This window comes from Tetrapisispora phaffii, chromosome 4 (assembly GCF_000236905.1).
Source record: "Tetrapisispora phaffii CBS 4417 chromosome 4, complete genome".
In the NCBI taxonomy this organism is placed as follows: Eukaryota; Fungi; Ascomycota; class Saccharomycetes; order Saccharomycetales; family Saccharomycetaceae; genus Tetrapisispora; species Tetrapisispora phaffii.
In genome coordinates, this window is record NC_016523.1 from 388,568 (window position 1) to 402,522 (window position 13,955).

The window sequence follows — 13,955 nt, forward strand, 5'->3', positions numbered from 1 at the left end:
AGTTGCTCTACTTTTAAACCACCTACCAGCGATGTTGAGCTTTATGGTCCTATATTCTTGTTGGAGAGTCGGAATGGATATATTATGACCTATAAATGAACAGTCACGTAATAACTCTTATATTTGTATATATTTAATTTATAAATATTACTATAGATACACTGTAACCACGATTGCAAGGTAATTGGTTGACGGCACCATGACTGATTGCATTTCTAGCATGGCCATGAATTCAAGATAATTAATTAGCGTCATTGCAAGTTCATAAGATCTGTTTGCAGATGAAGACCAACACTTATTAGTTCATCACAATTATATACTATGCTCCATATCTCCAATTAAATTGCGGATTTGTTTGTTAGTTATGTTTTCTCATATCGATATCGTAGAACAAAGCAGTGTCGCTATCGATAGAGGGTTACCATTTATACATATTGAGCTGCCAAGGTTTTCTATAAAGCACGTTGTATGTTACAATTAAGTAGTCGGTTATGAGGCACACTTGCCTAATCAGTTGACGGTAAGCTATGTCCTGAAGGACTGGACATAGCTTACCGTCAGCTTGTACACATTATATGTTTACCCGGTACACCGCTTCTTGTTCAAATCCTTCGGTGCCCTGTACTCTTAAAAGTTAAAGCATTTAAAATAAATACTTAAGATACATACTAAATATTTATCAGGTATATATCTTAATTTGATGATAATGGCGTACGTCAAAGCATTTCAACATACACTACCGTTTGCTACCAGTTATATTATAGAAGTACTATAACGAGTACTGTTCGAATTTTAAAATAATGAGTGGAACCTCAGTGAAAAAAGTTGTCGGTGCCGCAAGATTCCGTCCTACTAAATGGTTAAAAGCAGCAGGATATTCTCCACAAGTGTTTGTTTTCAGGAATTTACAAAGTGGCCAAGTTTTATATTCACAATTACCTAACTTCACAGACAAGCAGATTGATAATCAATTCCAAAGGCCTAATTGGGAGAACAAGAAGCCATCTACGAGACGTGATCTTTGGAAATGCATGTGCGTAATTGACATGCCAAATCACGAAGGTAGCGTTCAATTGTATCAGAATTTAGTAAGGTTGAGATACTTACGTGATGTGACTTTAAAGGGTGACGCTAAGGCAATGAGAAAGAAGAATGGCGATGGTAATACATGGTTTAGTGGGCTGTATAGGCCTACGTATACGCAAGAGGCTGTGGCTGATATTATTGAGTCCTTAAGAAAAATTAAGCACAACGATGCTGAACAGAAATTAATCGATTCTGATTCTAATGCGATAACTATACATTGGGAAGATATATGGAGAATGGGGGACAAGACCAAACACTGGGATCCATTACTTTTAAATATCAACCATACTGAAATAGAACGCACCGGTAACACTAGTAGAGAAGAGAGTGTCATATTGAAACAGTTAGGTGAACTAGCTAAACAAGCTACTGATAAGTCCAAAGCATGAGATACTTAACTGCTCGGCGCTCTTATAAAAGTCAAGTTGAAGAAAATGGTTTGTCAAGCAGTATTACAATTTGGGATACCATAATTGAAGAAATATTGACTCAAGATTCTTAACATCATGTACTACCCCCCATATACATAAGTATATATCATCATTGTAAATAAAAGAAATAGAATACCTTTAGTAAAGATTATAGTTAAAATATTTGACGTTTATCTACATATGTACTATTTTGTTGTGAGGAAAAAGAAGAAGAATATAAAAGTTGTAATTTCAATTTAATTTTGGTACATCAATTGTCGTAGACCAAATAATCATAAAAATGAGAGTTCTATTGTAAACCATCTAGAAAATTGAACTGATAATATGAATAAGAGAACTGAATATTGATACTGAAAAACATTGATTGTTAGTAAACATGAGAAGGGATGTGAATTACTTCTTTAATTTTTCAAATATCTTCTTTCAAAGCTTTATTCAATTTTTGTAGTTTGGTAGCCACGCTTAAATCGACCGTTTTTTGATCTATTTCAATAATTAAACCACCCTTGATTTCAGGTTTAACTAAATTAATTAATTTTAAAGTCTTACCTTTACCCACCAATGCAGATTGAGTTAAAGATTTTTCGATTCTTTTGAAATTTTTAGCATCCAATGGTTGAGCAGTGGTGACAAACCCTTGGACTAGACCGTTATGAGCATCGACTAAAGTTTGAAATTGTTTTGAAATTTTTGGCAACAATGCTAATCTATTGTTTTCGGCTAATAAAGATAGTAAATTCTTTACTGAAGCATCATTAACATTTGTAAGTTTGACTAGTTGTTCGACGACTATTTCTCTCTGTTGTGAAGACAAAGCTGGGTTGTCCAAGATATCTTTAGTCAAATTTTCATCAGATTTAATAACTTCTGATAGTTTGGATAGGGAAGTAGAAGCATCTTCAACAGACGTAGCTTTTGCAGAAGCAGTGAACAATGCAGTTGCGTAAGTACCATCCAGACCAAACAATTGGACAGGAGATCTTATAGATCTAGCATTGGTGGCCAAAGAACGAATAAATAATCTACCGGACATTGGGAATAAGTGAGGGATGGAAGAGTAATGACAGAAAGGCTTGTTTCTGATTGATAGTAAGCTATCTGAAAAAAGGAACCGTAAAGTATAAAATACCAGGACACCGATACGTTAATATATATGTATATATATATTCAAGTACCCATGATCAAATATGAACTTTCCATCAACCGTCCTAGTGATGGATTGTATTTAGGTCCAGTTTATGTACTCTGTGTATGTGAAGTGATTGGGTATTGTCTCATTTCGAACTTCATAGAATTTCGAGACTCAGGAATCTCCCTGGAAATCGCCGCGAGAACGCGCAGTCACTACAAACGACAGCCTTTTCCCGGTTACGACACACAGTGTAAGCAATGGTCGCCGTTATAGAGACCCAATTGGAAAGACAGATATACACAGACGTCGGTGATTGAGCACCTGTGGTCACCCCAGACCTCCAGGGCTGGTGGATACAGTAGTTGTGTTTTCCATGTCAATGCATTTAAAGGTGGGTTATATAGAGCTCTCAGTCACGCCGTCGTCGTGGAGGGCCTTGCGGTCTATTGGCCGATGGTCACGTGCGTGGGAACAGTTTCTTTATTCTACGTTCAGAGTGATCTAATCACAAAAATTTTTCGTTGCGATGAGATGAGATGAGATGAGTATCAGTATATATAGGTTACATGAGAGACAGCATGATTGATTTATATATATGAACTAGGACTCCAATTGTATGGTGGTATTTTCTTCTGTTTGTGACTGGTGCGAGAGACCAAGCTGTAACGAGAACATATTGAGCAGAAAAAAATGGGCAAAAGCTTGTCGGAACAAATTTTGGATATTGCCAATAAACCAATTAATGAAGATATTGATATTGAAAATGAAGATGTTGCTTTTAGAAATGAAGGTGATTCCGATTCTCAAGTCAGTGATGTAGAGGATGAGGAATCTGAAACAGTTAAAGGGACAGGACATTATGTTAGTGTCGGAAAGTCGAAGTTGAGGAACGAGGTCAAAGATGTAGTTACCGATGCAAAATATACTGGACAGAAGGGCTCTAGAGCGGATCTATATAGTGATGGCAACGATGATGATGCTGATGAAAATGAAGGAGAAAGTGATGCTATGTCGTTTGTCACTGATTCTGAAGACCAAGAGGTATCTGCAGATGATGACGAGGAAGAAGAAAATGATAATGAGGAGGCAGAAGAGGAAGAAGATGAAGATCAGGAATTAAAAAGAGAAAGACTAACAAGATTAGTCAACCAGGAGACCAAGAAAGCGATCAGCGGTTTATCTCAGGGTACCAAAAGAGATGCTGCTAAAGGTTTGTCAATTTTGAAACAAAATCGTGTTTTTGAGAGTACTATTGATGTTAGAATCAAATTACAAAAAGCTTTAAGTTCTGCAAATTTATTACCACTAACAAGAGACTCTTGGGACGTATATTTAGCTAATGACAACAAAACTATCAAGTTACTAGAAAAAACTAATAAGAAATTGAATAAGGTCTTCAATAAATTGGTTAGTTTCAGAACGGAATTTCAATTAAATGATCACATCACAACAGAAGAGTCAGACAATACTGACAAGAAAAGATCATACACTGATCTAGTGGAGGAAACTGACAGATTGGATAACAGCTTAAAGGAATATAGAGATGCCGTATTAAATAAGTGGTCAATTAAAATTGCTTCTGCTTCCGGTAACACAGCATTGAATGCAACTAAATTCCAGAACATTAATCAATCGGCTGATATTCAAGTTAATAACCAATTGGCAGATCTACCAAGGTTGATCAAGAGGACGTGTTTGAACAGAAGAAATACACAACCTTTGAATTTTAATGAAGATTTAAACAGCGGTAAATTATCACATATCAAAAATTCTTCCGTTGAAAACGCAGAGGATGATGGAGAAGATAATATAGATATTCCTTCAAATTATGATCCAAGAAGAAAGAACAACACAAAGCTTGATACTTCTGAAAATCCATACATATTTGACGATGAGGATTTTTACCGTGTGTTGCTAAATGATCTAGTTGATAAAAAAATATCAAATGCTCAAAATTTGCAAAGCAATGGCGCTAACATTGCCATCACATCTCGTTCGAACAATAAACTAAAGAAGAATATTGACACCAAAGCATCTAAAGGTAGAAAACTGAATTACTCTGTTCAAGAATCAATAGCAAATTATGAAGCACCAGCCAATGATGGGTATAAATGGTCTGATGAGCATATTGATGAGTTCTTTGCCGGTTTATTTGGTCAAAAGATTAATTTTGAAGAGAATGAAAATGAAGACAACAATAAAGAAGATTCAGAAAACCATGAACAAGATGAACAAGTCTTAGAAGCCATCAAGAACGATGAAATCCAAATTTTTGGTTGAATATCAAATAGCATACTAATACCTCTTTTTGAAACAGCATATATAACATAGAATAGATTTCTATCTTACACTTTATAGAAGAACCATATTTTTATAATATAAGAATAGAATACAATAATTACAAATATAGATAATCAAAAACTCAGTTCGTATTATTTAACTATAAAGTTATAATCTGTAGACTATGTTATGTTCATTGGTAAGCAAAATAATTTGGTTTCTCAAACAATTACTGTAAACGGTTTTTTCAATATGTTGCGATGCCTTTAATATAAAAATCACTTTTCCAAATTTAAAGATGTGATAAAATGCATAAAATTTTAAAAATCGTATACTGTTCACTATTGCAAAGCACCACCTCAATACCGTAACCTCACTTTACTGAACGATAATAGTATATAGCATACATTAATCAATGAGTTTTCTACTAAAAGAAGTCAATGAATCAAATAGAAAAGATGTAGTTTTACTCAAACCCACACCAGCATTTGTCATTAAATCAAAAGTAATTGGATACAATCAACAGGTGGTGAGAACAATTAAACTGGAAAGTAATGTGAAGATATTTATAAATTTATGCTATGATGACCAAGTTCCCCAGCCTGACGTTCCCTTTAATCCAAACATTGTTTACCCTTTAATTATGAATAACAAGTGGGAGATTCCTATAGTCACGTCGTCAATTCGTAGTGATGTAGATAAAAAAGGAAACAATTGCTATGTATGTGATTGTTGTATAAATACTGAATGTATTGATTGGATTGTTAAAGATCTCCAGTTGAGAGAAATATTGATAGAATGGTGTCTAGAATCATGTGAAATAAGAGAGTCACTTGAAATTTCAAGAGATCATATTGCATTTCCAAAATTAAAATTAAAAGGTGATTCTATTCCTTCGATAGAAATCTTGAATGATGAATTAACAACAGATGTTGATAAAAAAATCTCTGATGCATTAAAACCTGAATTGTTTTCTGATCCTTCTAGCTTCTTTAAAATGAAAAGAAGTTTGATAGATGATGTGGATGACCAAGTTATGGGTGATACGGATGGCGAATTACCGCCATTATTTCCTCGAGCTGAAATTGAAACAATGTCAAAACCATTGATCCAAGAACTAACTGAATTAGATTTAGATAAAAACATAAAGCGAAATAACAATACACAGGTTGTCGAACGAAAAGAGGTTACATTTGATGTTACAATGCGTAAAACGAAAGCTACTGATGTATATAAACTCAAGATTGAAGTAGTGAGTAATATTAACTCAAGTTTAGATGTGGATTTAAATTACTCAGAAATCAATAACGAATTAATTGTTTTGAATACTAATTTAATTGATTTTAAGCCAAAGGAAGTCAAAATTCCTTTACCAGACATATTCAGCAAAGAAAACGTCTCAAATATGAAAGTGTTCTTTATAAAATCTGAAAGAAAAATGATTATTTATATATAATTTGCTTAAATAATCAATAGTGTCTAAATCATCTGATCTATTTAGAGGTTGCAAACACCAATCAATGGATTCATAATACATACATATAAAAATAGATACACATGATAAATGAAATATATTTGAAAATACTTTTAAAGTAATATATAAATAATTATATAATTCAAATAGAGTATTGTTACATGAAAAATGATGCATATACGTCGGAAACATTGCTTTCTGTAATACCTAATGTCCTTGCATCATTGCTAGCTGTTTCTTCGGTTGAATTAACTTCTGGTGTCTTCATTGCACTTTTAAATTTCTTTAATATTTCATCAATATTATTGATTCTACCTTCCTCTAATTTATCATATGTGCTGATGCCATCAAATGCAGAATGCTGATTAACAATAGTACGCGATTGGTAATCTTGGTTACATAACGTCCAATATTTTAAAGCAACTACTGCCCTACACAGGATTTTGCTTAAGATTGCCGTTGATTGTTGATATTTGCGTGTCACTTCCTCTAATGTAAATTTAATACCTTTGAATAGTAAACCGAATTCATCAAGACACTTACCCAGGGATAATTTTGATGCTTCATCAACCGATGCATTTGTCGATTGTAAAGTAAATGAGAATAATATTTGTTGGAAAATAGATATACAATAACTCAACATATCATCTATAATATTCAAACAACATTTAGACGTGAGTAATCTAGTTTGAACAGAGTCAGAATTTAGATATGTCGCGACTTTCTCAAATATTTCAGTTATGTGTCCAAAGAGGGACAGTATAGTTGTTTCAAGTTTTACTGCATCTTTTAATTTGTTGTATTGTAATAATAACATAAATTCTAAGCGCAGCATGTATTTTGCATTGATCATCTTAGACATATTGACATAATTGGAGAGAAATTCCGTTGGGCCATTAATTCCACTATCCAGTACCTTATATATATCCTTATTTTTTAAGTCAGCTGAAAGATGCTCCAAATTATTCCTCATTAATTCGACTTTCTTTATTGACACGGCATTAGCTGGTAAATGCATATATTTAAGTAATTTAGTTTGGGATTCTAATAATTTAATGTCAGTTAAAAGTTGAGGGTCTGATATTATAGATGTATTAAAATCATTACTCATAACCATAGCAGGTATATCACCTTTCAATACGTTTCTATAACAGTAGTTTTTAAATATAAAATTCCAGAATTTGTTAAGATTAATGTTTTCAGTCTCATAATTTAGTGAAAATTTTCTTGCCAAGAATATATCATCATAATTAGTTAAACCGAAGTCAACGTTGTTTACAGAAATCATTTCGAAAAATTGCAATAAACTAAAAAATTGCAAAGATTGAAGAGTGTTCAAAAAACCTTCTCTTTTTGGTAAAATATTCTTAATGAGCAATATATTTTTCAGGAACAAATCGTTATAGGTCATTAGATTTTTCAATAATTCTTTTAGATTTTTACCCATTGAGTTTTCATCCATTAATGAAATATATTCTTGAACAAGTAAAGCTATTACTGACAATTCACCTAAACTAACCAGTGATTCTATATTTAAAGATTTTCTTGAAAATTTTGGATCACGACCAAATTTATTAATGTTGTTGTTAATGCTCTCTAAATCATCAATAAAAAACATTGATGCTATATCATCCGCTGAAAATATATCATGAAATTGATCTAATACATCTCTCATTATGATTTTTGATGGGAAACTAATATGATCATTATAACCCTGTGAATATTTATTTTTGTTATTGTTTTCCACAATTGAAGGTAATAAATGATTAAAACTCACCCCAACAACATTTTCAATTTTTTTATAGTAATTTTCCAAGAACTTATCTCTTTTCACTAGGTAATTTGTTGAAAATAATAAATTTGGATTATCAACTATGATAAGTGCGTCGTTAGTTTCATTTTCTGAATTATTATTATTCATATTATTAGTGATGCCGTTATCAGAGTTATTGTCTAGAATAGTAAACAGATCCTTTGGATCCAAAAGCTCACTACCGTAATTACTTAACTCATCCATAGCGAACGAATTCGATGTCGATTGAAGTAATTTAATTTTCTTCTTCTTATGCAAATGATTATCTGCCAAATTGTCTCCCATTTGTTTACCAATGGATGAATTGTTGTCCATAGTTGATGCCGATCCATCCGGACTTCTTTTATCACTTTCTGATTGCGTGCCATTATTGTTTCCATCTCTATCTAACATATCTAAATCCACTCTAATCTTTTTACCTGTAATCTCTTGTAACTCCAATAATCTTAATTTGATAAAGTTATATTCTTTCAATATGAGATCTCTGGTGACATAGTTTGAATGAGATAAGTCCATTATTGCTGGACCTTGAATCCAATTCAATCCCAAATCGTCGTCATTCGCAGAAATGACTTTTTTTGTAGTCAATAAATGTTTCATTGAACTTGTCAGTTTTGTAGTCGTCCTTGGGATAAACTTTGCAGTCTCCAATGATATCGGTGTTTCGTTTTTGTTCGCGTTTTGAGAATTCAACAACTGCTGTCTAGTGTTATATTCTCTAATTTGTTCCATGGATGCCAACTCTGGATTATCTTTCAATAACTGCGACGTTTCCTTGGAACGATATATTTGAACACCTTGGTTAAAATTACTACTTCCACCATTATTATGCGAGCTTCCATTATCATCGTAACCCGATCCGGTATCTTCGAATGAACCTCCAATCAATTCCGGATAAGCACAATCGTGTTTCCCAGATCTAAAGCAATTTCCACATATAGGTTTAACACGATCACAACCGATTTTTCTCTTCCTGCACTGTCTGCAAGCAGGCGGTTTTCTAAATCTCCTCCCTTGACTATCAAACATTGTTGTTTTCAATTCCACTTCACAGAGCAACTCGATTCAGTATATATTTATATATGGCAAAAAACTCAAACCACTATCTTTTGTCGTTGCTTCGATAATGAACAATTATTATTATTATCTATGGTCTGGATATCGCGCTTCTTCTTAAAAAAATTCAAATTTGAAACTGAAGCCTGTTGAAATTTTGGAACTCTATAAAATGAAAAAGCTCTGTGACTTAGACCCTTAAGTATTTATATCAATTGTTCTTAATTCAACGAAACTGGCATCATCGTTCATATTAAAACAACAGTTATAATTATTTATGTAAAATATTAAACTTAGTTTTATGTTTATTTTAAATTGATAAATTTATTTATTTTTTTTGAAAACTGCAAAAAATTTACTATGTCGTTATTAGTGAGATGAGGCTGTTACCAATGTGTATACTTAGACACTGGGACGTACGACATGCAATATATATAGGTGTGTGTTTCTATCTTCTAACGTACTTCTTCCATTGTAAATTCCAATTACATGGCTGTCGACTGCTATAACTTTGCATTTGCAACGCCTAACAGAATGGGTTTTATAAATCTGAGACGCAGGGTGTCATTTCTTTAAACATTCCGAAGTGACGCTTTGCAAGCTGCGCTTTCGTCAGCGATTGTACGATCAAATGAACCCATAAGAAACTACATGTGTATATAAATGTGTATGTATATACACATGATTTTAATCAATCCATTTCTTCATGTCTGGGTTCTGCGTTATGTAGTTTTGTAATTTCTCATTTAACGTAATGGCCTCTTTCTTCATCACTTCCGCCGTTCTCTCTACCCTCTGATCCTCAGGTTTAGCCAATTCCTTCCTCCCCATGCGTCCATTGGCACTCAGGTAAGTTTCTCTTCTTTTCTCCCATTCTGAACCATCCCAACTGTCCAATTTGTTGTAGATCTGATCACCGATGTTGTTCAGTCTGTATCTAGGGATGATATGTGTGTGTAAATGAGGGACGGACTGGCCTGCTTCAGGTCCATCTTGAATTGCAATATTCATTGCGTCTGCCTGGTAAGTATGGTATATAAAGTTCTGCATTAGTTGTACAGTGTTGAAAAAATCACTAGACTCTTCTTTACTTAGTTGCGATAGGTTTTGTACACTGGTACGCAATGGAACGATCAAGACGTGGCCTGGAACTAATGGTTTTAAATTCACTAAAGCATAACAAAATTTGCTAACGTAGAATACTTGGTCTGTGACAATGAATTTACTGAAATAAATTGGGCTTGACATTGTTAAATATGGAATTGGAGATGTAGTCTTTCTTTTCATTTACAATGATTTGGGGTTGGGTTAAACCCTTCCAATCTGGAAGTAATTTTATAAAGGCAAATAAACTTTTTCTTCAGAGAGTCGTCTTGTTAGATGTGATTCTGCATCTCAAAATGATGAACTTCAATATTATTATATTTGTTCGAGTTATTAAAATTATATAGAGGGGGAGTTGCAAGTGAATTTCTAAAATTTTAGGATCTATTGAAATAATGTATATATAGTATCCTTAATGTGTCTTTTCCTATGTAAATATGTACTCATATAGAAATAGTATGCTAATATCGTGTTCTCGATAGAATTGTTTAGATTTGTGAAGTATCTTTGTCATTGTGAAGAGGATCGTCTTTTGAGTCCACGGTTGTACCCGCTTTAGAGATACCAGCCACAAATAGAGACGTTACCTCATTCAGGTTCGATAAAAGTTTTTCCTTCTCCTTCACTGCTTCCACCTTCTCATCTTCTTCTTTCAACAACTGCTTTTGTAGTATATCTATCTTTCTCAATTGTTCATCCTCAGAAACATCAACACCCGGCAATGAATCTATCAATTTGCTAATCTGTCTGGTTTTTAAAATTATATCTGTAGAAAGTTCATCGATAGTGTTTGAAAACTCTTCTGCTGAAGCCACAGTGGCATGCTTATCTGTCATCTTGTGCTCAAATTCGCCAATTGTTTCAAAATCATGTTTCTTATCAATGTAATTCAATGTAGCACAGAATTGTTCCATCATCTGATCGAGACATATTTGCAGTTGTGTTAGTCTATCGGTCATTTTAGTTGTAATATGATTCACAGTTCTCTTACGTTTAAGGATACAGGTTATCAAATAACTAACAGTATCAATGCGTTATACTTTTTGTAGTCTTAATGAACCATATTGTAAAGTAATAGTAATATGCAATGTGTCTATTTGAAATTTTAATGCTGTTTATTTATTCAATGTATGTAAGTATCACATTTCCGCATAACTGGTCTCCGAGATGAAATATATAAGAACGTATTCACTAAAAAGTGAATAAATATTAAGTAATGTATGACTTCTGCAGCTGTCTAATAAAACTTCATAATTAAGACAACTTTGGTGTACAATGATTGAAGAAGATAAGGATATTTTGGATTTACTTGAAAATTTAAGCAAGTACAATTTATTGCTGGAGCAATTACAAAACTCCATGCGAGATGGCTATAGTAATTTAAGCAGAGCTAATTATCATAATAAAGACTCCATACGAGGAAGATACGGTAAAGATTACTGGGATTATTCTTATACTGGGAATAAAACTGTTAAAGTGGATTTGACCTCTGGAGAAGATACCATTTCTATTTTCAAAACGAAACTTTTAAACTCTGATTCAATTGAAATAAAAGAAGATGATCAAAGCAGTAGTAACACAATAATTGACGAGAAAAATGATAATGTTTTGAAAAACAGAAAGGAGAAGACAACCAGTAAAACGAAGACTTCCAAGAGTAGCAATGAAGTAAAACCCGTTATAGAAAAAAATCCAATAACGATGTTTGGAAGTGCATTTACAATACCACAGTCACTGAGAGATTCTCAGACTAATTTTGAAAGTATCATTCCATTGTTACAAGAGCTTATAAATACTAAAAATAAGATAAACAAAATCACAAATGATGCCCTGTAGGATATGCTATTATTTATAAAATATATCTGTATAATCACTATTCTACTTTGTCCTGTTTCGATCAACGAACCACAAATTAATGATGAATAAATACGTTAATGATACTTAGTATCATGGTACCTTTTGAAAGTATATTAATTACATTGTCATAATATTACAACTTAGTGCAGACTAAATTCTATCATGCGTTTTATTGTTTCCAATCTTGTTTCCTAATGAATTAGTAATTTATAAGTACAACGGTGTGTAATGTTCTTCTTTTCTAGCTTCAATTGTATAACTTGGAGACATGGTTGTTTTCGAACCATCTATAGATTCAGTAGCACTTATTTGGAATAATTTACTTGCTATTGTTGGTGTTTTCAAAGATTCGGCTGTGTCTTTAGTTGAGACAGAAGATCGCTCGTAATCTGTCGATTGATCCTCTAAAATGGTTGGATACTCGAAATTCGACAAAGAGTTAAGCTTCATATGACGCGGCGAATTATAAGGTGTCACCTTTGGTGGTGTTGAGAAAGATCTTCTCATCGATCTGCTTTGATCTATACTTGAACCTGAATAGATGGATAAACCAGCATCACTAGATTTGGCCGAATGAGAACGACCCATTTGCATAGCAGATAAATGATACTCCGAAGATAAAGACTCATTGACCATTTTGAATGTTTGTGCTGAAGAAACACGTTTAATTTTAATCGATTCTAAATTTTTAATAGCCTTTGGTCTTTCGTTATAAAAACTATCATCTCTTGACAATCTGAATTGATAGTCAGGGATAGATTCGGTGACAAACGCACAACTAAACCTCTCAGGAGCATTAGCAAGGTTCTTGGAGGATGTTGTTTCTGGGATTTTTGGAATTTCGTTACCTGCAGCCTTTCCTGAAGTTGAGTCATTATCCATTGCTTTCACATCAGCATGTGATATATGTTTGAAATCATAAGGTACCGATATTCTTCTTGCTGCTTTAATTTCTTTGCTTACTGCCTCTGAATTGCGTATGCTACTTGTGTTCGAAGTTGCTTTTGAATTAGTTTGTTTTTTTTCGCCATCATAACTCTGAGATCTAAATATATTAATTGATTTCATCGAGATAGATCTCCTGAAAGAGGAAGATCTGGACATGGAAGTGGATGGAGAAACTGATGTTTCAGCAAGCGTAGTAGTTTTACTTCCCCTCTTTGGCAAAATAATATTATTTTTATTTGGTAAACACAGCTCATCACTGTTTATGACTTTAATATTATATTTTGTAGCTTTTGTATGGTCGAAGACTGTGCTATCAGAACTACTGAATTTATCCTGTGCATATTTTTCACTAGATTCCTTAACTTTTGCAGATTCAGTTAATGAATGCATTGAGTGGTTCAAGTGACTTGTTTTCAAGTCAGCGATGTCTAAACATTGTTGATTTTGCAAACCATACAGTTTCTCAACATCTTTATCGTCATCCAACCAAATTGAATGAAGTTCTGGCAATTTATTTATTTTATTGAACATTGTTTCGTTTAACTTATCTGTAGAGCTGATCTTTTAAAAGAGGATAATTCGAATATAGTCGAGTGTGACCAACTAAGTAATTAATATTATATACCTCTTATATATATATTGACATGTATATGATATATATTGAAGAAGTAAGAAAAAAATTATATCAAAAAATGAGATAGCGATGATATGAATTTTGCACGTAAAGTTCAAAGTGCAACATTACAGTCATTTGCACTATTTTAGAAGAGACAA

General features: G+C 33.0%; 9 protein-coding genes across 9 annotated transcripts; 4 read left to right on the forward strand and 5 right to left on the reverse strand.

Annotated features, from left to right (window-relative positions):
• Positions 1-800: 800 nt before the first annotated feature.
• On the forward strand, positions 801-1,475 carry MHR1 (mitochondrial 54S ribosomal protein mL67; the record flags this gene model as incomplete). The annotated part of the gene is made up of 1 exon (XM_003685211.1): positions 801-1,475. One exon carries the CDS (start codon positions 801-803, stop codon positions 1,473-1,475), a length of 675 nt encoding a protein of 224 aa, XP_003685259.1.
• A 451-nt stretch (positions 1,476-1,926) lies between these two features.
• On the reverse strand, positions 1,927-2,550 carry ATP5 (F1F0 ATP synthase subunit 5; the record flags this gene model as incomplete). The annotated part of the gene is made up of 1 exon (XM_003685212.1): positions 1,927-2,550. One exon carries the CDS (start codon positions 2,548-2,550, stop codon positions 1,927-1,929), a length of 624 nt encoding a protein of 207 aa, XP_003685260.1.
• A 789-nt stretch (positions 2,551-3,339) lies between these two features.
• BFR2 (rRNA-processing protein BFR2) lies at positions 3,340-4,929 on the forward strand (the record flags this gene model as incomplete). Its single annotated transcript, XM_003685213.1, has 1 exon — positions 3,340-4,929. The coding sequence occupies one exon, from the start codon at positions 3,340-3,342 to the stop codon at positions 4,927-4,929; it is 1,590 nt and encodes a 529-aa protein (XP_003685261.1).
• Positions 4,930-5,344: 415 nt separating this feature from the next.
• On the forward strand, positions 5,345-6,385 carry PIH1 (Pih1p; the record flags this gene model as incomplete). The annotated part of the gene is made up of 1 exon (XM_003685214.1): positions 5,345-6,385. One exon carries the CDS (start codon positions 5,345-5,347, stop codon positions 6,383-6,385), a length of 1,041 nt encoding a protein of 346 aa, XP_003685262.1.
• A 175-nt stretch (positions 6,386-6,560) lies between these two features.
• Positions 6,561-9,245, reverse strand: TPHA0D01900 (Zn(II)2Cys6 transcription factor domain-containing protein; the record flags this gene model as incomplete). Its single annotated transcript, XM_003685215.1, has 1 exon — positions 6,561-9,245. One exon carries the CDS (start codon positions 9,243-9,245, stop codon positions 6,561-6,563), a length of 2,685 nt encoding a protein of 894 aa, XP_003685263.1.
• Positions 9,246-9,959: 714 nt separating this feature from the next.
• HNT2 (bis(5'-adenosyl)-triphosphatase) lies at positions 9,960-10,520 on the reverse strand (the record flags this gene model as incomplete). The annotated part of the gene is made up of 1 exon (XM_003685216.1): positions 9,960-10,520. One exon carries the CDS (start codon positions 10,518-10,520, stop codon positions 9,960-9,962), a length of 561 nt encoding a protein of 186 aa, XP_003685264.1.
• A 344-nt stretch (positions 10,521-10,864) lies between these two features.
• Positions 10,865-11,335, reverse strand: SRB7 (Srb7p; the record flags this gene model as incomplete). Its single annotated transcript, XM_003685217.1, has 1 exon — positions 10,865-11,335. The coding sequence occupies one exon, from the start codon at positions 11,333-11,335 to the stop codon at positions 10,865-10,867; it is 471 nt and encodes a 156-aa protein (XP_003685265.1).
• Positions 11,336-11,651: 316 nt separating this feature from the next.
• VMA22 (Vma22p) lies at positions 11,652-12,212 on the forward strand (the record flags this gene model as incomplete). The annotated part of the gene is made up of 1 exon (XM_003685218.1): positions 11,652-12,212. One exon carries the CDS (start codon positions 11,652-11,654, stop codon positions 12,210-12,212), a length of 561 nt encoding a protein of 186 aa, XP_003685266.1.
• A 228-nt stretch (positions 12,213-12,440) lies between these two features.
• TPHA0D01950 (uncharacterized protein) lies at positions 12,441-13,712 on the reverse strand (the record flags this gene model as incomplete). Its single annotated transcript, XM_003685219.1, has 1 exon — positions 12,441-13,712. The coding sequence occupies one exon, from the start codon at positions 13,710-13,712 to the stop codon at positions 12,441-12,443; it is 1,272 nt and encodes a 423-aa protein (XP_003685267.1).
• Positions 13,713-13,955: the final 243 nt, after the last annotated feature.